The 24,932-nt window shown below is 36.2% G+C and overlaps 1 protein-coding gene across 5 annotated transcripts in view; it reads left to right on the top strand.

Moving 5' to 3' along the window:
* osbpl8 (oxysterol binding protein like 8) overlaps window positions 1-24,932 on the top strand; it is a 75,963-nt gene that overhangs the window by 17,824 nt on the left and 33,207 nt on the right. For 2 of the 5 annotated variants that reach the window (XM_015378439.1, XM_015378436.1), the window contains exons 1-3: window positions 21,610-21,711; window positions 21,876-21,902; window positions 23,863-24,033. In XM_015378439.1, coding sequence (XP_015233925.1) covers window positions 21,621-21,711; window positions 21,876-21,902; window positions 23,863-24,033 — 289 coding nt within the window. In that variant the 5' untranslated portion in view covers window positions 21,610-21,620. Of the gene's footprint in view, window positions 1-3,674; window positions 3,773-21,609; window positions 21,712-21,865; window positions 21,903-23,862; window positions 24,034-24,932 lie in introns of those variants that run through there. The other 3 variants (XM_015378438.1, XM_015378442.1, XM_015378441.1) reach the window with 3 other exon arrangements.

Raw genomic sequence — 24,932 nt, 5'->3', positions numbered from 1 at the left:
CTTATTACGGTATATGAATTCTTAAATTGTCTCACTGTGTGTATTTTCATAAACATTTCTCTTTGCTCCCTGGTGCATATGGTGAGCTGACTTTTCAATGAAACTATCCCAGTTCTCCAAAATATGACTTATTACCAGGACTTTCTTCCACTTGTCTGTAAGAAAAAGGTTTCTTCAAGAAGAAACGCAACCCTGGAAACTTGTGAGACCATAAAGTTACATTTTCCCTCTTTTGTATATTAATAAAGCAGTCAAAATGTAAACTATACTTTTATCTTAAATAAGGCATTTCAGATTTTCCACTTATGGTCATATTTGCAGTTTAAAATTACAGTTGCATGTTTAAAATTTGACAGCCAAGAATTGCTGTTGGTAGAACCCTAATTAGAGAAACTTATTTCCTTAATCGGACAATGATTATGGTTGTAATTAGTGTAATTACTCCTGTTCAGAAATGGTTGAGATGAAAATTGAGTGTCTTCCAATGTTTTGGACGCAGCGCTTCAACAGCTGCCTCAAAGAAGGAAGCAATCAGCCAATATTTCCACGACTTTAGGATCCCCCCTCATCATTTCGTCTCGGTCCAACAATGACTGAATGACTGAACTCTGTGGGACGTTTTAAACACGCTGAGCCGTGCCAGCTAGCATGCAGTAACAGAGTGAAGTTTTTAGATGGAGTCTGAGCAGCAGATGTAAAGAGGATTAATGGCTTTCACAGGGATGTAAATTAATACCAATATTCAGATCAAGAAAATGTTTGATATGGAATGATAGTGATTCAAGCATCAAATAAACCAGGAGTTCATCTTCGACATTAAGTCTAGCACAAACTTTCCTGTAAGAGGAATGGAAATCAAATGTCCAGCATCGTTCTCCAACACCAATATGTAAAGGAACATATTTTGGAAACATAATCAAGGTTTTCAAATTAACTTTGCATTTTCCACGCTGGGAAATATTGGCTATGATAAAAATAAATACAAGAATGTGCTTTCTTTCCAGCTAGAACATTAATTACAAAAAAAAGGGAATTTTTGCAAATGCTAATGTTACAAAAATCAATTTAAAGTTTCAAAGTTTACTTTGAAGCCAAAATCAGTGCAGAGAGTTAAATCTTTCCACTTTGGATTGTTTGTAATGTCCTAAACTCTCCCTATATATGCTCAGTATTTAAATACACTCCTTCTATAAATTATAAGTTAATGATGAGGTGGATTCCCAGGCTTGTTAATCTGTCTGTCAAAGAGCTGCTGCAGAGCATCAATGCTGATTGGACAGGCCAGAGTATCTGCTTTCAGAGCTGGGTCTCAATGTCTTGCTATGATGTACGATCATTGTGATTTGACCTGCAATGTTTAGAGACGGATATATCCCCGGGTTGGCGTCTGACAGTCGGGACATCAGGGTTAATTGGCCAATGCATCAACTTAATGTGAACATTTAACCTTTTTAGTGCTGACCTTTTCTTGTTTATATCATCTGTAATTCACTCTGCCACACTGGATATCAAGTTCTGGATCCAAATCTTGACTGATGTTGGTTTCTTCTCCTCTCTTTAGCGGTTTGAGTCGACTAAAGTCCCAGCAGCTCTGACATTCTGATCTTAAGGCCGCCCTGGTACGTCAGTTACTTTGTGACGCATGGTGGAAAACAAACAGATTAGTAAATGTGCCTGGAGGATGCTCTTGTAGGATGTTTTGACCCCACTCCTTAAAAATATCAGCAATGTTAAAGCAGTCCAACCGTTTGGATTTGACAATGTAAATCTCTCCAAAAGCATTGTGTGGTTAACAGATGCTTTAGGGGGAAGTTAATCAGCATTGAAGCAACTAAATAAGGTATCAGCAGCATTTTATTTTTATTGTTGCAAAGTTAAACCTTTATCAAAAAAGCATGGATTGAATAACTGGGAAAAAAGATAGATTTTCATGAGCTGCAAGGTTTTTTTCTCTATGTGGCTGATAATGTTAATGAGCTCCGATCGGAGAGAGTTGATGATAGTTTAAACTGTGGCAGTTCTGCCTGAAAATGTTGCAAACTGCTGCAAATCTAGATGGATTCTGTCTCTTTTCTGTGCTGCCGCTATCAGATGGTTATGATCATAGGAGTTTAATATTATCCCAGGAAGTGCTGAGTTGAGGAGGTATACAGTAGATATTACAAAGTACCATCATTTTAAGTCAACCTTGAGAGGCTAATTTATGTATTATAAACAGTAAATGTACAATAGTTGTTGCCGGAGTTGATCAGATTTATAGTCTTACCTCTACTTAACTCGAATGCTAATGTTGGAACTCATTATTAATTTAATACCAAACATGTTATTACCAGAAAAGATGCCAACTCCTCAACTTGGACATTTTTAAGTTGGACACTCTGTTAATTTCTTTGCTATCTAGAGTATCTTTGCTTCATTTGTTTTGATAATTTGAAAAAAAAACATTGTTTTAGCCCATTTTTAGCTGAGAAAGTCCAACTCAAAATGTAATTTGTTCATTTAGTTCATCCGGATTATGATTCTACTTAAATATTCTGTTTTTGTTCAGAGTGATAGACCTCCATGCACACTGTAGTCTCCATTGAAAGCTTGAAGCCAGTCAGGCTGTTTGGGATTTCCTGCTGCCTATTATAGCAGCTAAAAAAATTAAAAAAGCTATTCTTTTTCTAGATTAGTGGTAAAAACTGCAAGTACCAGAATATAAAATTTAATATATTTCGCTGTCAGGCTTTGATTTTTTTCTTATCAATGTAGATATTTATAAATTTTTCACACCGCGCCAGTCGCTTCTGATCTAACAAGCCAAAACAGCTCTGTTTACATTCAATAAACATGGAGCAGCACAGGTGAGAGATTCAGAGAGACAAAAGAATAAAACAATAAAGCAGAGGGACTACACACTGGTGACATCTTCACTGCTAACCCAGCATGATGATATCATCAGACAAGCAGCAGTGGGGGAGCAGAGGACATTAAGCTTTCCAACATGGGGATAGACACAGCTTTTTTTGCCAATGGAGGGTGAGCCAAATGCCAAATTGTTAGCGGGTCGACCTGCATTTAAAAAAACAGCTAATTTGAGTGGGAAAGAGGCTATAGTCTGAATTTAAACTAAACATTTGAAGTCCTGGTGCTCAAAACATGCTTGTTAGTCTGACCAGGAGCTTTTATTACTTAGTTTTATTCATTTTATTACTGCTTTTATCATTTATTACTTGTTATTAATTATTTTATTGCTTTTATTACTTGCTTTCAAGTTTCTAAATATATATTAAAAATGAAGATATCAGATATAAAAAGTATATTTCTCTTGAGTTATTTTTCAGCCTGTGTTGTTTTTAAAAATGTTTTTATTATACATTCTTTCCAACATGTTAGATTTTAGCAGCTAAAATAGCAAAAAGTATTGCATTCATTGGTTGAATAAAGGTTGAACGCTGTCGTGTTCTACTTCTTTTAATGAAAAGACATTTTTCAGGACATATTTAGAAGATGATGGTGGGAATCCTCCTAAACATGGGTTAGAAACAGGTCCTTTCATTAAAGAGCAGAGGTTTGCTGAAATGTATAAAAAGAGCACAAAATATAAAAGCTACAACTTTGGCTTTACTGCTACCCAGCTGACATTACTCTAGTTATATTGTAATAAAAGACATGTCTGCTTCTCTCCACAGAGATGCAGTCATCAGAGCAGCACAGGCAGGCTTGACTCTGGCGTCAGACAACCATGGAGTCCTCGTCTGAGTCCCAGCTGGAGCCTGAGACAACTTTGGTAAGTAGCCATGATTGGAAACTCTGTAAGAAATCAGCTTCATACAAAACTTGCATAGAGAATCCATAGATTAATAAATAAGTAGAGGCAAATAAGTTGAGTGGGAGTGGCGTGGTTAGGGCATAGAGTTTGGAATCCTGAGGTTCTGAGTTTGAGCCCCACTCCCACATACTGCCACTCTGGGTCTCTGAGCAAAGACTCTTAACCCCATTTCAAATATTTATATTTTATAAAGGAATTGTGTGTTGGGTTAGCCATCAGACATGATATGTAGTTTGTTTAGACTATTTATTTTAGGAAATATAAGAAAAGAGTTGAAAGGTCCAATCGTGGTGATCAGATTATTTCTGATTTTAAGGGAGTTGTTAGATTGTGGCTGTGCGCAGTAAGGGTTTGCTTTAAAAAGTGTCCCGAAAATCTTCATCTACTTTATGCCTGTTGAACAAAATCTGTTGCAAAGATTAGCAGATGGAACTTTTAGAGTTTGGCTTTAATTTGGCTGGACAAATGCTAAGGACTTGGAAATCATCCAGTTGTTTGATCTAATTTCTTGATCCTAAATGTCGCTGGGGTCATTAGTAGACGAAAGCTCATCCAACTCAGATACTCCAACTCGATTTTTTGTTTTGTCCTTAGCTTCAGCTAATGAAATGCTAACGCCACAGTAGGAATCAGCTTTCTCTTTTGGCCCATATTTACTGCCTGAGTGTAACTTTTCTCTGTTTTGCTGAACAGCACAGGCCTTTTGGGGATGGGGGGTGGGGGTGGCTGGCTGCAGATGATGAAAGGTCAGACATGTTTATTCAACATCCTGTTTCCTAAGAACAGAAATGGTGAATAAGCTGGTGACTCAGAATAGCCCTCTGCCCATTTTTGTTTTCTCTGGAAAGACACCAGTTTGCTGTAGAACAGGTTGACGAGGATCTTCTTCCTGAATTCTTATGATTTATAATTTCACTCTCATATGATCTTCTTAAATGTCGTTTTTTTTTTTTTTGGTTTTTGCATGCTGTTAACGCTTAATCTCTGTGAGATATTCTTAAACATCTTTTGCGTCTACAAAAAAAATCTTTGCTGCAAAAAATACCATAAAAATGTGATTTTAAGTGAGGAGATTCATGAATTGCAAAGTTTCTAATATTCTTTATAAACTTGCAATTCTTTTGTTATCAAATGTTTAATGTTATGCTTATGAGCTGTTCTATCGCGCATTCACACTGCTGGTCTAATCCAGGTGAAAGAGTTTACACCTTCAGTTTGTCCAGTTTGCTTTCACACAAGCCGTGTTACCGTCCTGCAGATAGGCGAATTTTAAATGAACTTTTAAAAGTTTGAAAAAGAGGAAATGCGAATTTGTGGCGTTTCCATTTGATTTAAAGCAATTTCACCAAGCATGGTAAAGCATAATGTTGCCATACGTTGCCTTCACATTACATGGTCATGCATGGCTGCAATGAACAGGACATAGAGGCTGTAATCTACAACTGCCCACAGATCTGTAATGAACGTGTTGCTATCGAGCTAGTTGTTCTTAGATTAACGCAAGCTAGTTATGGCATATTGCTTCCAACCATGTTTTTGCGAATGATGGGAACATCTGTGAAGACGCTGACAGCAGAAACGGTTGATCAGTCATGGCAAACTATGCTTTGTCTGAGCTGATTCATATAAAGTATTTCCATCTCCCGTTTTGCACATTATCTGTTTTCCACCAACAAATGCCTAAATATACAGACAGCATTTTTGACATGGAGGAAGCCAGAGCAGGTATTTAATACGATCAGGGCTAGATTTGAACGTCTGCGACGTGAGCTCTAAGACATCTAAAGTTGGGCCTCTTCATGGCTCTGTTAACTGAAATCTTAAGATCTGAGCTCTCAATTTATTTTTTCTACAGTTCTTCTAGGTTTTGTTTTTGTTAGTTTTTTTTAATTTTTTACAGCACTAGTGGCTCGTTTCTTTCTTCTTTTGGACAGTGGGCTGACAGGTAGGGGGGTATCAGAGAGGGGGAAGGACATGTGGCAAAGGACCACTAAGGCCTCCGTATATGGGTAGTGTGCGCTAACCACTGCACCTGTTCAGGGTCCTTGATTTGCTTTTAACAGAAATGTGAATTTAGGCAAAAAGTTTCCAAAAGTTTGGTGTAAAAGCAGCTGTAATGTATAAATTAAATCAACTGGACTTTATTCTCATCCTAAAGTCTCCTTTGGTTTGAACATAGGTTAGAGATTTTGAGCTGGTACAGAAAAAGAACACTACTGAGGATTTTACCGTTATCAAAGGGCCCGCACTGATAGTCACTGGCCATAACCTCCATTCACTTTTTCTTCAGGGTCGCTTCCCTGAACGAGCCAAAATATAACCTAACCATGCTGTCATCTTAAATGTTTCTGTCTCGGTTCATGTTGGAAATTTCTGCAGAGTTGAGTCAAGGCTGCGCTTTAGGTGTTAAAAAGATTAAATGTTCTCCCTTTTCTAGTGAAACTTTCTTCTTATAAATAAGCTGTGCGCACTGACGTCTTCATCACCATCCCTTGCTTTCGAGATAACTGAAGCTTTAACCCGGCTGATTGACCCTGGCTCCTCAGAAAATGGGAAGCTGGGGGGAGAAATTGAAATTGTAAGCCTGCTTTTCACCCTATATGATTTAGCTTGAGATGTTTTTCAGAAAAAAAGGTGCACATACTCAGCATCTTGCTATTTAATTATCGTAGATGCATGCACTAAAAGACCTTTAGCTGTAACTGGAGCCAAAGTCTCTCTAATCTTTCTTTCGTTGTGATTTGAATTAGATATAATAAAGCATAAACTCTTTTCTTTCTAATTCAAAAGTCTTGAGTTTCTCTATCAAGTATGATCCCAGTAAAAATACATTGATAGTAAGATATGAAAAAGTAACCATGGCACAAAAAATACCAGTTTTGCTTCTCTCAACTATAAAATATCTCCTTTTTTAAAATTCCAGTATATTGGAATCATCATACCAAGGCAAAGTCTTAATGGGAATAATGGAGACTTATGGTGACAGATAAATGAGGTGATAATAGTGCTGGCTACATCTCCCACAGTCTTTTCTGTACAATCAAGCACAGTGACACAGAGTGGGAGCAGAGCTAAGAGCTTTTCCTCTTCAACACTGGCTGAAAGTGGGTGTGAGTTATTATAACGCTCATTCTGTGTCAAAATTGCAAGCTCATTTTCCTCCGCCTACATCCTCTCCTGATTTAGTCACTCACTGGATAATTAATCTGCTGATGGTGGTTGAATGAAACTGCTTTGAAAGCTATGTGGGTAGATTTACTTTTGAAACCACTTTTTTAATAGAATTTTATTAACGGGATCTTTGTGTTTGGATTTTGTGGAATTCCATCACTTCAAAGTAACGCTGGGAAACTACCACCCATACTTTTAAACCATGAGACTTGTTTATAGTGTTTCTATACAGTTTAAACCCATTAGATTTCCCATTTATGCATCAAAATATTTGTTCCATAACTTGTATATGTTTTTTATCACAGTAAAAGCAAGTTTATTAGTTTAGTAGCACTGCTGTGTATTTTTTTTTATTATTTTTTTTAATTAAATATATTTGGCATTGTTATTTGTGGTAATGCAGGTTCCAGTAAATGTTGAAAGCATTGGGATGACACAAAGAGGGAGTAGAAATTTCTGCTTTGTGTTTTGCTTTGTCGCACAGCCTTATTTTGAAAGATTTTTGGTCTAACCATAGAAAACAAGTCCATAGGGAACTCCAGGTGCTTATTCAAGGTCCAAACCAACTATGATAATAGATAAGAATATGAGAATAATTTTTAGACTGATATTTGTGTTTTTTTCTCTTCTATTAGCATTGTTCGATATGTGCATTTTTCTGCCAATTCATTAGTGCGTTCAGACCGTATGCATAGAATTTTTGATGTTAATAAAGCTTTGCTTTGTCCTGAATCCAATATGAATCTGATCTTTTCAAATGTGACCTGTCTGAACAGCCAGGTCGCACTTAACCGACCTGAACGCCATTAATACCTGACCAAAGTCACTATTATGCGTCTTGCTACGCAAAAGCAGCAAGAAAAACAACAACCATGGTGGACAATAATGCGGAGAGCAGTATTTATGTTTAAACATATTGAAAAGATTGTGTTTTTATGGTTGGAAAAGACCGCTAAATGCGCACCGGAACTGTCAACCATGTTTACTTCCGTAAACACAGAGCACGCTGGCCTGTGACGTCATTGCGTCCTACTGTGCATGCGGGACACTTGCGTTGTATGACTGCAGTTCACACAGGAGATCACATAAAAGTCGCATATATTTGGAAGTATGAATGGCAACGCAAAAAAAAAATCGGAATTGAGCATCAAGGCCTGCAGTGTGAACATAGCCAAAAAACCTCCAACATTGGTCGATTTCTAGTAACAAAAAAATGTAAAATGCTCTCAGTAGGGAAGCAAACATTTAAAGGGATAAATTGGAGAAAACTTCGATGGAAAAAACGGGATTTCAGTCTTTGCCATTTAGGTATAACTGGAGTCAAATCAAAGAGACTATTGGAGCCAGATATAAAAATTGACTTCAGGCTTCGGTTACACAGTGAGACACCAGGGCAGAGTCAGCCTTTGTACTCCAGGGGATGGGATAGAGCTGATCTGACAAGCTGAGACTTCAGAGACATCTTGTCTCCGCCTTAGTAAATAGGTCTAACTCAACAAGATGAAAAGACTAAATCTGCTGCATTAGTTCTGGAAAATTTACTATAGTTTAAAAAGTACGCAGTGGCTTAATAAGTAGCTGGCAGACTAAGTTTGGCTGAATATCTTAAGATTCAGAATATAATGGAGAGCAGAGGGTTGCCTGTGAGAAAATATGAAATTCCCTCAATCAATCGGTTATTTGGATCAGGTAGCAGAGAAAGCAATGTGGATGAATCAACTCTGGGGAAAAATGTTCTGCAGAAGCGTGGCAACACTTACTCATCGTTACGCTCTGTTAACACGTCTATGCTTGTTGCACTGTGGGTCTGCACATATAAAAGATTATTGTTTAAGCTAACCAGATTGGAGAGAAACTTCTGGACAAGGAAAGAATGCTTCCTTAATCTGCAAGTTACAGTAAGATTGATTTATAAAATTTGAATTAGGAATTACTTTTCTAGTTGTCATATCATATGTATTCAGACAAGAAAGCAAACTACTACAGGATAAGTCTCTCTTGAAGGTCACTCACGATTCTCATTTCAGACAGATAACAGGACTAGCTTGTTTTAGTTATAGTAATGTCTAATTAGTTGATTTATGAAAACAAAAATATATTATTTTCTCCTTTCTTTGCTTCTGGGTAAAACTCAGTGGCTTTTCTTCAAACCAAGAAGACCCTTTTGGTTCACATTTTACTGTGATGAATATATCTGCAAGCTTGAGATTGACCATATATAGGCAGTAACATCAGTATCGGATAATGGATCAGAAGAACTAGGCCGATAATAACAACCGATGTTTATTTCTGTCTGGTTACCGTTTTTATTTCAGTAGGTGGAGTGGAGCGGATTGGAAATGTGTTTGTTAGTGACAGTGAGTAGTGTAAATTTTAGATATAGAGGCAACATTGATTCTCAGACTGCTTGTAATCAAAGAGAACAATTGGATTGTTTGTAACAAAAGTAGATCTTAATTTTGGTTTTCGGAAGCTAAACATAAAGCTGAGCTACAGATTGTGGGAATGGTGTAAGATAGGCATAAAGACACTTATCCAATGTGTCTACAATTTAACAGGATTTTTTTGAAGTTTGTTTGCCAGACTTTATGCTACCCACATGTAAATGTTACAGTGCTATTGTTAGTACTTAAATCCATTAGTGTTTGGAAAATAAACATGGCCTGTTTAGCTTTAGCCTTCCATGTTTTTGAAGATGGGTGTTATCATGTTAATTTTACTATCCTTGATCCAATTTCCAAATTAATGCAAGGAAATGGAATACTGCTGATCTCTGTACAATACAAGGATAAAAGATACGCTTTTGTAATATTATAACCATAAACAATGTATTTTATTAAGCTTTGCAGCGGTTGCTCAAACATAAAACTTCAACAAACATAAAAAAAGCAACCATTGACATTCAATTATATAGTAGGGAATATAGTCCACCATGAAACATGATGAAGGAGGCATAATGATTCCATTGTCCTTTTGTTCATCTAGTCGGATTTAATGGAATAATGGGGCTTAGAATAGGAAACAAATTAGAAGAGACCAGCAGACATGGGGTCAATATAAATTTTAATAGTACAGTAAAAAGTTCCAGGGTTTCTGCTTCAATTTTCTGGTCTCTGGTTTATTGATGCAAAAAGGTTTCAGTCAACAAATGCTTTAGAAGGAGTAGTGTGGTCAAGGTAATTGAGCCGGAAGGTGGATCCAATCCCCCATCTCCAGTGGTTTACCCCCTATGGGGCAGCTTTGTGACTCAAGCTGGTCTGAATAGCATTTTTTAAGAGTTCTTAAAGGCGGAAAAACACAAATGACCAACAAGCAATGAGGCGGATTGATGAGGGGGGTCACACAGGCTTTGGAGAATGGATGAAAGCAGAGTATTCAGTGGCAGTGATGTAACAAGCACTCAGAAAGTAAGCAAGTAAATTACTGAAGGCTTCATGGTGGGGAAATGGAGAGGAAGAGGAAGAAAGAAAAGAGAGAGAGGGAGGCTCAAATGTCTGGTCTCTTCCTTTCTTTTTGAGCTCAGTGGTATTTCACACCACTTTATTCTGAGCAGGCAAACCGTAGCAGCGACAGAATCCCCTCTGGAATGACTGCGGCTCCTTCGTGCTGTAAGTTTACCTTCAACTGTTAGTTCGATGGCAGGAAGCAGAGCTGGGAGCGTAGATTGAGAAGTTGGCTGCTGCTGTGTGCATTCTCTCTACATGTTGCTCTATAATGTATCAAAAAAAAAAAAAAATTAAAATTTAATTAATTTAACTGAAAACAACTTTTTTTTATTGCTTACCACTTACATTTTATTTTTGCTCACGGGTTTTTTTAATTACAGGATTAAAAATGTTGTTTTAAAAAATTTTCTTCTTCTGTTATTTTAGAACCGCCTTCTTCTTCTTTTGTTTTAAAACAGTCTTCTGATATAAAACAAAAAACCAACAATCATTCTTCTTCTCTTCTTTATTTAGACTGTGCATTGTTCTGCTCAGGTTGTAACTCGTTACCCAACTTAGTAATTGGTTACCTTAGTAACCATGATTTTGTTTGCAACACGTTATTACTCCTGTACTGCCGAACATAATATGTTATGATAAGGTGTTACTTTTGACAGAATAATGCAGCCACATGCAGACATTAGACGAACATCAGAGAAACAGAACTGCTATTTCATCCTAATCCCTGTCCAAGACTCCTGTATTCCTAATCTCATTTCGGCCTGTATCAGTAAATTATGCTTTTCTTGGATGAGAGAAATGAAAGTCTGTTTCTAGGGTTCCGTTATGTAACTAGCTCTGAATTCCAGGAATTGTTGTGTTTTTGCTTTTTTTTTTGTTTGTTTGTGTACAATAGATCCTCTGCAGGATAGTTGGCTGTAATCCAGCTGGTGCCGGCAGGGCAGACAGGCTGGTGCTGAGAGTAATCAGTCTGACAGTACTAGCTAGGGTTTGTGCATGTTCATCTGAGCAGCTGCTGTCTAACTTCACTATGCTTCCTCCAACACAACAGATATAGAGATTCATGAACTTGTAAACTTATTGACAATATCAGATCTTTTTTAAACTTTGGTCTGTAGATACCACATTTTCTTTTAAAACAATCATTTCTATTAGTCTTTATTGTGTCAGGCTTTTGTTTAACTCTTGTTATTGGGTGCAGAGGGGATGTCACACTGTGTGAGTTAGCCACCGTTCTTTATGAGTTTGTTAGCATTATTCATAACAAAGACAGCAGGATTACTAACTCTACATTCGAAGCGATTTATAGCCTCTTACTATATGTTGCTGATTAGCAAGGTTAGCATTATTAAAAGTAAACGGCAGGCATTTACTGATTGAAGAATGTAAATTTTTAAAAGAAGTCTGATATTTCTAAATCAAGAGCAAATGGGATAGATGCTCAAAAATGGTAAACATTCTTCAGATATCCTGTTTTCTGCTGTATCTGGACTGGATTAGACAATCTAGGGTAATTTATTGAACTAATGAGGATCCACATCCATGATGGACAGCCAGCATTCCGCTCTACAGCATTTGCTGTTTAACTAGAGATGCACGATATAATCGGCCCCCTATCGGTATCGGCCTTAAAACTGAATATCGGACATCGGCCACCCCACCGATATTTAACCCGATCTGATCAGCTTCTGAGTTTCTAAAGTCTAAAAAAATAAAAAATAAAATAAAAAATACTACTTCTTCTTCCTCAAGAACTTCTTTTTTACGGACTTAAAAACTTCTAAAGACGAGGGAAATAATATTGATACATTGAAATATCACAATATCTTCATATGCTGAAATATATATATCACCATATCAATCTCTTTTACTAATGAAATATTGCTATATGTCATCGTTATGCTACGAAATCCCCTGAAAATTCACGAAATTTTGCCATATTTTTATATGTTGATATATTGACGTGGTATCGATCTATTTTACAAACAAAATCTCACAAGAATTTGCCAAATATCACGAGAGTTTGTAACAGAACGATGAAATTTCACGAGATTTTGAAAGTAAAATAGATCGATACCGCGTTTTTAAAAATCTATTTGATATCAGCATATGAAAATATATTTGAGTATATTATTTTTCAAAGTGTCAGAAATGGATAACAAAACTGCTATTTTCAATGACTACTTATTTTTGTCCAGCTTTAACATCAGTATCGATATCGGTTATCGGCTACATGAGTTTTAAAATATCGTATATCGGCCAAAATCCCAATATTGTGCATCCCTATGTTTAACTCATTTTTTTCAAATCTCATAAAGAAAATCTGGACTTTTGTCATAATATCCAATAAAGTAATAACAAAGAAAATCCTCACTTTCAGTTTTTCTCCCTGAGTAACTTGGACCTGCCAGTTACCAGTCAGGGAAAGGTTTTTAAGCTTTGTTTCTACTTGAAATGTTTGGGTTTGATTTTGAACTATTTGTCCTGTAAAATGCTTCAACATCCTTTCATCTCATGCTCTACAGACAAACTAGATTGAAGGAACTGTACACGTCTCTATCAGTATATTTAAAACACTTTTTCTCTTTTTAGCTTTTGCCAGTTTCTTTTGTTGTATGTAAAATCCATTTTGACTTTCAGATGGCAGTTCTGACAAATTCTACTTTCCATTAAAGAAATATCATTAACAGAATTTACAGACATTTTTTTCAGCCTTAAATTGATTTAAAATCCAAAAATGCTTCACTTTGTTATCCAGAATTTTTCTCCAGCCTATATAATCAAATGGATAAATAAAACAACCTTGTACTCAACATGACAAATGATGCACTTTTAGCAAATCTCCTAATAGAAACCTCATGCAGACTATTTATCCAGATCATGCTATCATTCTTTTAGTCCACTTTCACTTTCCAGTCCAGAATGCAACCCTGCTGATTCTCTTTCAAGCTGAAATTTGACCAAATGGACCTCTGGAGCTTTAAACGCAGAGGTCCACTGCACCTTGAGTTCTTAAACACCCTCACCTACCCACGTCAATGTTCTTCATGAGACCTAAGTCCCCTGCTGGGATGAAACTGAGACGTCGCTTTACCCCCCCAGCCTACCTCCACCTGATCTGTGTGGATAACTGAAACGCTGTCTAATGAGATGATGCCCCTAGCAACATCCTATAAAACACTTAAAAACAATAAACTTTCCTTTATGACAAACTGGTCCCTTCTTAGCTGAATAGATTGGCTTTGATATTAAGAAGAAAAGAAGAGAGAAAGCCTTCATATTTGGTCAGAATGATCTCTGTTCGGATTGTCTTCCTGTCTTATCATTTGTTTCTTATGTAATGTTGGTTACAATTGAGAAAAGATTCAAATTAAGGCATTTAATCACATTTGCATTATATTGGCAGTTTAACAAAACACAATTTTCAAATCAAAGAAGCTCTCAGTTTTCTAATCCTAACCCCTAAATGAAATGACCCCTGCTCAATTACTGATCATATAAAGAATTGATTAATCATGATTAATCGTATTAATGGTTTAAATGTTCCCTGTTTCAAAGCCAGAGGTTTGGATCTTTAGGTTACTTTTATACTTTAGTATCTTGGAAATTTAAGTTCACACAAAGAAAGTGAACCAAAAATGTTTTAAGATACTTTTCTGTTTGTAATCTTCACAATTATTTCGTAAATTGTAGAGTTGGAATTATAGGAAAATTTCAAAACATTTTTATGCAGCAAGTATCAGACGAAATTTGTTAAGCATTTGTCATAATATAAACGGGTGAAAAGTTAGCTGCTCCTTTAGCTCATCACAGATCCTCAGCTGCATTGCAATATAGAAATTACTTCATTAACTTTGTATTTCCACCCTCACCGATTCAATTAGTAGTGGTGGTTTCATTTTGCACAATTCCTTCAGTATTATCTTAGGTGTTTCTTTAGGCCCTTCCTGCTACACTTTAATAATCCATATGATCCAGCAGTGTTATTTATGGTTTCTGTTCCAGTTTCCTCCAGCCGTTTGGACCGCAGCCAGGATTTTCATCTTACTGTAGCGCCCGGCCTGCCTGGTCTCAGGGTACTGCCATGAACCCATATCTTTGCTGACAGGCACGTCAGTTCTTTTAAGGATTCAGCCGTTCTGACGTAAAACACCGGCTGAAATGATCTGTGTGATTTGACACCATGACGGTGCTGCAGTGGGGTATAGACACAGAGGATAATTGGATAGTTGGAGTTTTTTGACTGATGTGTTTGTAAATTGGCACCAGTAAGGTTTCTTAGAAACTGAATGGAAACTGCCACTTTATGTTAGAAACAAGGCTATACAACAGAGTGCATTTAAACAGAAGAAAATAAGTATTTTGGACTCTTTAGATTTGTGTACGGTACTTTTGTGAATTTTTAGGTTAAAATGGATAGCCTCCCATCTCTACTGCAGAAAAACAGCAATTTAATTTACTGTAAATGAAAAACTTGATACTAGAGAATAGAGACATGTTGCTTGTCTCTTTGTTTTAATACTCGTTAGTATATTAGATCAGTAATATCCTTCTAACAAGTTTACATTTCTACCTGCCCTTTAGATATAGTCCAAAAAAATAACCCGTTGTTTTCTTTTTTCCTCTCTGTTACTAAAAAAGAAACTGGGTCAGAAATGCGCTGCAAGTGATGTTCAAATGTTACGTAATATGCCACAGAGCTTTATCCTGCGTAAGCAGAACACATCTTATCATAGGAAGAAAGAGCAGGCTGTGTGTAAGGCTGTCCTTTCCGTGGATGGATAGATGAAATAGGATTTAAGGCAAGGCAGGTTTTTTGTATAGCACAGCTCATTACAAGGAGAATTCAAAGTGCTTTACATGAATTCGACAATAAAATAGAAGCAAAATAAAAGTATGCAAATAAAGATAAACCATGATAAAAGCAGGTAGTAAAAGGAATTAAACAGCTGGACCACAATCGTAAACCAATGACACCTCAGCTACTTCAACAATCAAAGGCAGCTCTAAATAAATAAACGGGTTTTTGACTTTGACTTAAAAGAATTTAAGCATTTAACACTTTTCCAGTCTTCTGGGAGTTTGTTCCAGATAAGTGGAGCATAGGAACTAAATGCTCCACTAAATGCAATTCATTTTTTAGGACATTATTGCATCTTCATTAGGTGGGCTAGTTGACACTGAATTTGATATTTGAGCTAAATAATTGAGCTTCACAGCTGGATAGAATATATTTGGCTTAAAAAAATTAAATACAGATAAGGCAGGTTTATTTAGATCATACCATTCATGCACTGGCAATCCAAAGAACGGGACTTCTGTGGAAAGGCAAAAAAAAAGGAAAATTACAGTTTAATTTTGCATACAAATTAAAGTCTAATCTTCGGTCTCACACTTTAAACACAGTTCTGATTTTTTAAGCAGCTGTAAAAGAATTTTTTTTTCAATTCCTGGTTTAAAAGATTCAAAAAGTAGTTTTAACTTTTAAAGTTTGTAGTGGAGCTGACGACTATAGAAACTAAATGTTTGTTTAGTAAAGGACATGGAAACAAAGACTGTTAAGGCCTGTTTTAAGTAGGGAAACTACTGATGTCATGTTGCTGTTCCTAACCTACTGAAAATGAAGCCATGCACCTTGTTTATGTGTCTTGTTTTGATAGGAAACTCTATTCTGGTAGTGTCAAGATGTTTTAAAGCTCATTTATAAACATATTTTATGGAAATAATATGTAGGTTTAAGTCCAAAACAGCACCAAGGTTTCTAGCATAATATGTGTTCTTTAACCTACTTGAGTCTAGCTTATCTTTATAAATCCATTTCTGTCTTATCTGCATTAAGCTGAAGGAAGGTCTGACACATCCAGTTATTTATAAAACAGATACACTGAATCATGTAGTGGACTTTAGCTATATGTTAAAGGACATAAACCTGTGTATCATCAGCATAGAGGGAGTGCGAGTATGAAGCTGTATTCCAGCATCTGAGCTAGGGGGATTTTATAGATAATTGAATGAAAATGGGACATTCTTAATTGAAATAATACCAATAATCAGGCTCTTTAAGTATCAAAGAGTTTAATTACTCAGTTTGGTGTCTAGTACAAATAATCCTGATCAGGATGAACTTTAATGCTGACTATTCATTTTAAACTATTAAACACTTTTGCAATTTGACAAATAATTCAAAGGAACCCCTCACCTCTCTGCCTGAAAAAGAACAACAGCTTTAAGCGGATTGTCATTTCCTTTTTTTTCTGTTCAGCTAGATGAGAAAATTATTTAATGTTGGGTTAAGTAGTCAAACTCGCCACAGTGCCAAAAAAAACAATTCTCACAGTAAAATATCAACTTTTATTTTCACAGCGTCCCTTATGCAAGACAGTACATTGTAGAATTGCATTTTTTCACAAGCTTTACATTTTTAAAAATGAATGTAGTTTGCTAGCTTCAAATGTTATATCTTTTGTTTTAACACCAGAATAGTTTTCCTTAAAGTTTAAATGCACCAGCTTGTATCTGTGGTTACTCTCTGCACTGATAAAACACACTATGCTGTATTCTAGAAATGCCTCTATGTTTTGACTGTTTTCACTTCATAAAATCTTTAGTTTTACATAAAAAATGTTTGTTTTGTCAACAAAGATCCTGCTGACTTTAAATGCTTTACACAAACATGATCTTAGCTCTATTTTGTAAGCTGTAACAAAAAAACTGCGAACAGATGGAGAGTAAAACAGTTGCCTTGAGAATTCTAACAAAAACAAAGGTTTTACTCATTTTATTCAAATGGTAGGTCAGATTTAAAATAGTCACTCATTGTTTGGCTGCTTAATTACAAACAGCTTGTAAAATATTAAAATCAGCATTGGATAAACATAGAATGTACATGTTTATCCCAGCTGGGACCAATTCTCTTTACTTTAGAGATGTTTGATTTAGTAAGAAAAACCTGGAAGATTTTAATAATAAGCTTACATGCATAATATACGGAAGATGATTAGGGCCACTGAAAAAAAAAAAAAGTTAACTGATTTATTTCAGTATAATATGAGAACAAAGAGAGAATTCTGACTTTAATCTCATAATTCTGAGATTAAAGTCAAAATTCTGAGATTTTCTCATATTGTACTGAAATAATATTTCATTTAACTTTTTTTTTTTTTTTTTTTTTTTTCAGTGGCCCTAATCCTCTTTGGTTCATTTGGGACATAAAACCCCCCAGCTCATATGCAGTTATTATTGATCTCAGGTTGAGCTATAATCTCTTTTCACACGAATGGAGTTAATATCAAAATCTACAAAATTTCTGTTAAGCAGGGGGACAGGCCTATTAACCCCGTCAGATAGCATTGCCCCCTTGATGTCATTTATGTTGAGTTGCAATAAATGCAAAACTCTCTGCAGGTTCTTGTCTTTGTCGTCCGCTCTATTCAGCTGGCTTTTGAAACACTGTGAGAAGGTGGGGGCCGGGTGGTGAGGGTTACAGGGGCAAGAAACGCAAAAGTAACGCAATAGTTACTTTTACTAGTAACTATTTACTTTTATTGTGGAGTAACGCAGTTAGTAACTCAGTTACTTTTTGGGAGACGTAACTAATAACTATAACTAATTACTTTTTCAACGTAATGTGCCTAACACTGATCACTGTGTTGTGAGATTTGATTATTCAATCTTCCAAAGTATTACTAAATCAATTAAGTGACCTTTTAAGAACCTCTGCAAAGCTGAATGCTGTTGAGGGCATTCAGGAATTTGCTTTAGACATGTTTGAGAAAGGAAGCCTTTAAAAGTTTCAGAATAGTAGCTGTTAAGACTGTTTTTTTGCAACTAGAATTATTTCCTAAACCACAACTTTGGGAGAACAGTAGATAGAGTGATCCTTTCCCTCAGCTAGCTGGCTGGAGGTGTGCAGCAGCAAGTCTGGGAGGGGCAACATGCCAGCTGGAGAATATTGCATTAATATATACTTAAGTTTCTAAAATTTAAAATGATCACAGCTGAACACAAAGTTCTTTGTTTGCTTTTATAGGAATGGGGGGCGGGGGTATGCCAATAATGGGTAGGGAGGGTGTGATCTGCAAAAAACAATTAGAAAAGAATGCATTTCTTAAACATGTTTAAACATGTCAATTTCCCCCCCCCCCTTTTTTTTTTAAGTTTAGCCTACACCTACAAAAATGTATTGTTGTTTTTCCACCAGATTTACATTTATAAATGTATTTTATAAAAGTATTTATTTATAAAGGTATTGTAATTTCCATTTTTAAAACTTTATCTTTGCTTGAAACAATAGTTGAACTAAATTCACTCCACAGACTCATAAAGCACCTAAGGAACAATAAAATGTAAAACCATCAAAAACTTGTAAATTTAATATATATCTTTTTTATTTTTTTTTTTTTTTAGCTCTGAAACGCTTTAAATTGTAGATTCACCCCTGGATGCCACCCATTGCTTATCCGTTTTTAATTCTAGTAGCTTTCAAAGCCTTAATATAATCTTGCCTTCCAATCCTGACACTTAGTGCATGTTTACTCCTGTAACTGTGCGTCTAGAGAGATCTTTCCTCTTCAGGCTCAACTATTAGTCATCTGTCAGTCAGTCAAGTAAGGCCACTGTGGTTATTTTAAGTTCACCTCTTATTGAACCAATTCAGAGAAATTGACTGTAAGAATAGTTTTTTTTATTGGATTAAACTCTCTCTGTGGCCAAGGAAAGCCACTAAGGCAGCACTAAATGAAGACTGTGGCTGCAGATCTTCCAACTATTTAGGCAGAACTCTCCAGGAATGTTCCTGTCTCTCCGGCTCAAAGCCAACTAATCGTAGCGTCTTTTACGGCATCCAGGTATAACCGTACTTTCCAATCTAATGACGATCACCTTGAGCTGAGATTAAGGTTTGTTAATCGACCTCTGACGTTCAGTGACTGTTTTCTAATCCCTTCCTCTTATTGTTGCAAGCAGCTCTTAGTGTCGTCTGTTCCTTTTCTCAATGAAACCTGACAGGATTCCAACTGAACAGCTTTTTGCCGTTTTGTTTTCCATTTCTTGGAATGAACGATGGCGGTTTCTGGCTCCCAGGGCTTTCTATGTTAGCCTATTTCTTACCAAATGTGACCAAAATTCCTCAGCTATGACCCAGAAATAGGAAACACTGAGTTATAACTGTACCTCAGTGGGATAGTTTCTCCCATAGTGTAAAGCATGCTAGTTATTTATTCATAATATAATTTTTTTTTAATCTCCTGTCTTTTCTTCTTTAGTTGTAATTTTAAATAATAAAAAAAGTGATTATTTCGTTTAACTTAAATTTAGGGCTACACAGTAACTTTACCCTTTCCTGAAACCTTGCGTGAACTACTGATTTTATGTTTGAATATGGTGGGAAACTTTTTTGAAACAGCTCTTTATTTTTCATGACATTTTTCTTTAAGGCACATCATCTGTATTATTTAGATCTATATCATCTGTGGACATAAAACTGCTCATATTTTTATTTGACTGCCCGACACTTGATATGTACACACCGCTTTCTAAATTTTACATCCAAACAATTCTTTGCATCTGTCATATTTTCGATTAAAAGATTGTTCCATATATCATTTAGCAGTGAAACATAAGAAGGATGCTAATTTTGACTTTACCAGCAGCAGTTAACCCGGATGCTTATTTTTCTCCTGCATATTAAGCAGACAGGGGGCGCTACATTTGTTTAACAACAGACTTATTTAGGTTTTAGCCCTGTGAGGTTACAGTTAGTGGATAGCAGGGTAGTCAGGTAAATATGTAACAGCCCCCCCTGGAGTTATGATGTTTGGTGGTCAGATTGTTGGAGTAATAACTCTGTACTGTACTTGTCAGCGTGTTCCTAAGTGTATCTTTGCTTGCTGCTTATCCTGCCTCGTTAATACAGGCTAATCAATAAAGATGGATACATCAGCGGGCCCATATTTTTGGAAAATATTAGCGTTTGTTGTTTTTCTTTTTTCATTGCATCGGCTGATATGTGCATATTGGTTGATTCATTGGTGGATCCGTCAGCCATGACTTGAGATCAGATGAAGTGCAGGTATTGCTGCTCCCTCTATGCTAATCTATGGAGAAAATTTTTCTCCATTATTGTTGAAAGCAAAGATTATGTTTTGTAAATGGAAATTTTGAAAATGTAATCCCAAAAAGGAAATTTTTAAAAACTTCTAGGTGCGGGCTTTCCTCTGGAATGACAGATTTCTATTAGTCTACTCATACATGTTAGGAAAAACGTTTTTATTAGCCTTGAAATGTAGAGAACCCGATTTGTAAAACACACAAATTTTTTTTTTTAAAAGAATTGCAATTCATGAACCTCAATTTGAAAAAACTTTATTGGAAGGATCAAATTTCAAAATACGTATAAAGAAAACAACCAGCAAAGTTTCTTATTAAAAAGCCTCTTTTGATTAGGAAATTGGTCCAAGTTTGTAAAACTACATTTGATTTAAAAAAATATATATAATAATAATAATAATAAAAAAAAATAAAATAACTTTCACTAAAAGTGAAAAGAAATTATGAAATTGTAAAAAGTAATAAATATAAAGAAATAATAGAAATTATCTGCAAACAGCAAACTTTTGATCTGGAAATTTGTCATATTGATTTCTTGACTTCAGTCTTTTCAAACTTCCATTAAAAAAGTGTATTCTTTCTTTGCAGCCATAATTGTAACTTAATTCCCTACAAATTATTCATTTTTAATGTTTATTTTTTTGTTTTGTTTTTTAGTTTTGTTTAAACTTTAATATTTATCCTAGTGTCATGTTTATTGACGTTATCTGTCGACCTCTAGACTGGTCTAAGCTGGAAGAAGTTGCCCCAGTTTTAAAGTAAAATAACTTCAATGCATGACCTTTTAAAGAGACAAATCTTATTATCATCAATTAAATAAAAACATCCTGCTCAGTTTTGTTTTATTAGCAAGCAGATTAGGAAATGAAAATCCTATATTTAATTTTTGTGTAATGTGAATGAATCCATTTTTATTTTATCTTTTAACATGTTATACCCTCCAAAGCCATTACTTTTTATGTTCTGATACACTTTGTTTTATGTTCTCTCATGAACATTTTAGTTAAACTAATGTTTGTTTTCTTTTGTTTTGTCTCTTGTCTTCCTTTTTTGGGGGGATTAATGTCACTTGTTGTCGTCGCATGCGGCTGCATCCTCACTTGCCGCTGCTGTTGCTGATGCTGCCAACCCCTGCTGCACTCAAACCCGGCAACATCTGGCCAACAACGCATGGTGGACACCCATCTTTTTCCTCTTCCCCTCCTTTTATTCTGCATCCAAAAACCTTCACTCATTTTTTTTTTCAATCCCTGCAACCTTTTCCCTGCTCTCTCTGTTTTCTTCTTTTTCTTTTCCTGTTCTGTCTCCACTCGTTTTCCCCTGCAAGCACCATGCAGAGTTGAGAGAACATCATGCCGCCTCTGGTAAGCCAGCGACCTTTCAGGGGGGGAGGGGACTGGTCAGTTTATACAGTCAGCATTGGGTCCAGAGATCTGGAGCCAAACTGAGCCATTGGAAGTGTTTAACTTTAAAGAAGCCAAGATAAATTAATAAAAAAATAAAAATAAGTTCAAGAATATCTGAGTTTATGTTTCTTTTGCTTTTCATTTTCCCCTTGTTGCTAGCTGGCGGAAATGTTAGCTTGTATGTGTAAGAACAAATAATTTTTTCTGTTGGTTAATCCCTTTGTGCATTTTTCCTTAATTGAAAATTGTTGAGTCATCACCGCTTATTTTTGAAAATATTTAGTTTTAGGCTTTTTTGTAGCTAAATTACGATTATTAATCATAATTTTTAACATTATTTTTACACAAACATTTTAAATACAATACAAGGAATTCATATTAGCTAGTTAATTAGTGATGAAACACCCAGCCTGCACTCTGCTGCTTAACAGTCAGGCCCCTCTTAGCTTGCCAGCTGTACTTTATGGATATATTCACTAAAGCTGTTAATCAGGCTAGAGCGTTTCCACAGATTATCCACTTCGTCTGAAGAGGTGTGAAAGTTCATCTGAAAGAGGTCAACTCTGTTCCACCATCAGTAGCTTCGTTTCCAAGAACCATCAAATTGCACAAACTGAAATTAGGAAAATAAATGAGCTAAATGGAAACACTGCTGTTATGAAAAAACAGTTTTTATCCTTCGATTAGGCGGTTTTTCAGTCATACTGAAATTTTCTATTTCACAAAACTGCAAAAGAAAAACTTTTTTTGCATCACGTGAGTCATGTTACCTGCAGCTGTACCTTACTGATGTAAAAAGATAGAGAAGAAGTAGTTGGAGGATGATGGCGCCCACTAGAGCCGTGGCTGGAATATGGATGTATCTCATGTTTACATCCACGCTGCCATGTTGTTATGAAAGTCATCCCTTGAACAAATTTGTTCACTTCTGCTGTATTTTTTTTTTAAATGGAAATACTGCTATTGTAAATCTTTGCTATTTTAGAAATAAGCAGAATATCAATAGAGTTTTGTGCACATTTGTAATGGAAACGGAGCTAATGCCCCCTCCCCCAGCCTGCAGGTTAACCTCTATGCATTGAGGAAGCAAACAGCATGTCAAATCAACCAGAAAGGAAATGATGCCTCCTTTGCGATGGTTATAGACAATCGTATCTGAGAATACGGCATCATGTTTTTATCTACTGCTCCCTTTAGCTCATATTTTCACTGAACCAATGCCTGAGCTTTAAAGAGTGTTTTGTCGTTAATATAAGTGAAGTTAAAGTTTCACTGCATTTTTTTTTTTAAGTTAACTGACCAGCAGAGCGTTTGGGATTAATCGGCCCCTGTTAGAAATCTGCAAGATGATTGACAGGATTATGCTTCCTGCGTTTAAAAATAAGAACATTAAACCTCACAACAGAAATCCTTATAGAACATCTGTTACATAAATTTAGAAAATCGGTTCATGGTTAAAAGCTTTTCTGTTTCTTGTGTAAGATCTAGCGGATGTATATCTAGCTTCCTGTTAACTCCCAGCTCTGATGGACAGTCAGTCTGTATTTCTAATTTATCTTCATGGTCTTTATAGTAAAGCTGCCACACACTTTAAGCTGGACGGTAAACACTTTAGCGTGTAAACATGTCGCCATGGGTGCTCATCTAAAACGCTCTCCCTTCCTAAGCAATAACATCCCGGCTAGCGTCATTATCCACTGGAACATAAAGTACAGTGATAAGGGACAAAGCCATGTGCTCATCTGCTCCTAACAAACATATTTCCCCCCATAAGATGTAGATGAAAACAAATGTTATGTAAGTTATCAAGTATGGGTCATGAAATGGGGTATGCATCAAATTGGTGCTCCACTAGAGGGCTCTGTGTAGAAATTGCCTGTTTGAAGTGGCCTAATGTCCTCTGTTTCTTTATCTAAAGCTGCCGTAACGTCCAGCGATGACAGCATCCTTCTGACCCCAGGCAGGATGAGCCAACGGCAGGCCAAGGAGCAGGACAAGGAGAAGGAGAAGGAGGCAGGCCTCCAAACACCCAACAGGGAGCACATTGCCACGCCCTCTAACCTCAGCCCAGGGGTCAGCTACAGCCAGGGTAAGACTGGTGATCACCTACTTTCCTCTGAATTATGAGAAAGCAGATTTGGGGGGAATAATGATCAGATCAGTTTTCTTTCTATCAATCTGTGGTTCAGCTGGACTTCTTTGTTTGATAGATTACAGTTTAAGACTGAAAGAGAACGAGATTATAGAAGAGGGGTTTAGATAATGCCTCAGCTTGTCCCTGTGGCATCTTGTCATGATCTGTGGAGGAATCTTCAGACTGTGGTTTCCACTCTAATTTGGTTCGAACTCTTTATTACATAACCCTGTTCGCTGTATGTTGCCTTTAAAGAAGTAATCACCTGGAAATCATGTCTATTGGTGTTGGGCCTCATTTGAAAACGAAAAATCTGGAGTGAAAGAGGATTATTTAATTTTTTTTGTGTGCTGGTTTGTTGTACAAACAAGAAATACCTGCAAGTACGCACCCTGAACAGAGCGCAATTTTGGTCTGTCTTGATTTACTTCATTAGTGGAAGGATGCTAACATTAGCCTTCGTCGCTATCTCCACTCTGGTCTCTATTCCCCCAATCAGGGACTCACCTGCTAGCAGTCAGTAAATGTTGCTGCTGTTGTCACTTTTTTCTTTGGTGTTAAGAGACCAGAAAATGATGCTTAAAGAAATGATCAATTATGGCTAACCGCTAATGTTGCTATTGCTACATCTACATGAATATGCAAACATTCAAAATCCATAAATGGCATAATTGTTGCTTATGGTTATTGCAGTGGAAAATTGAGATAAAATAGCTTTTTTAGTTTTACTTAAAAATGAAATGCAAGTTTGAGTGTTTTTAAAATAGCAAATTCCCAGTTTGCTAACAGGGATAGGAATGGGTACCTTTCACAGTGATACCAGGTACCTGGGATTCAGTGTTGGTATTTAACAG

This window comes from Cyprinodon variegatus, unplaced genomic scaffold (genome assembly GCF_000732505.1).
Source record: "Cyprinodon variegatus isolate N-32 unplaced genomic scaffold, C_variegatus-1.0 Scaffold172, whole genome shotgun sequence".
In the NCBI taxonomy this organism is placed as follows: Eukaryota; Metazoa; Chordata; class Actinopteri; order Cyprinodontiformes; family Cyprinodontidae; genus Cyprinodon; species Cyprinodon variegatus.
The sequence above is the reverse complement of the archived record's forward strand: the minus strand, read 5'-3'. Positions and strand labels throughout refer to the sequence as shown.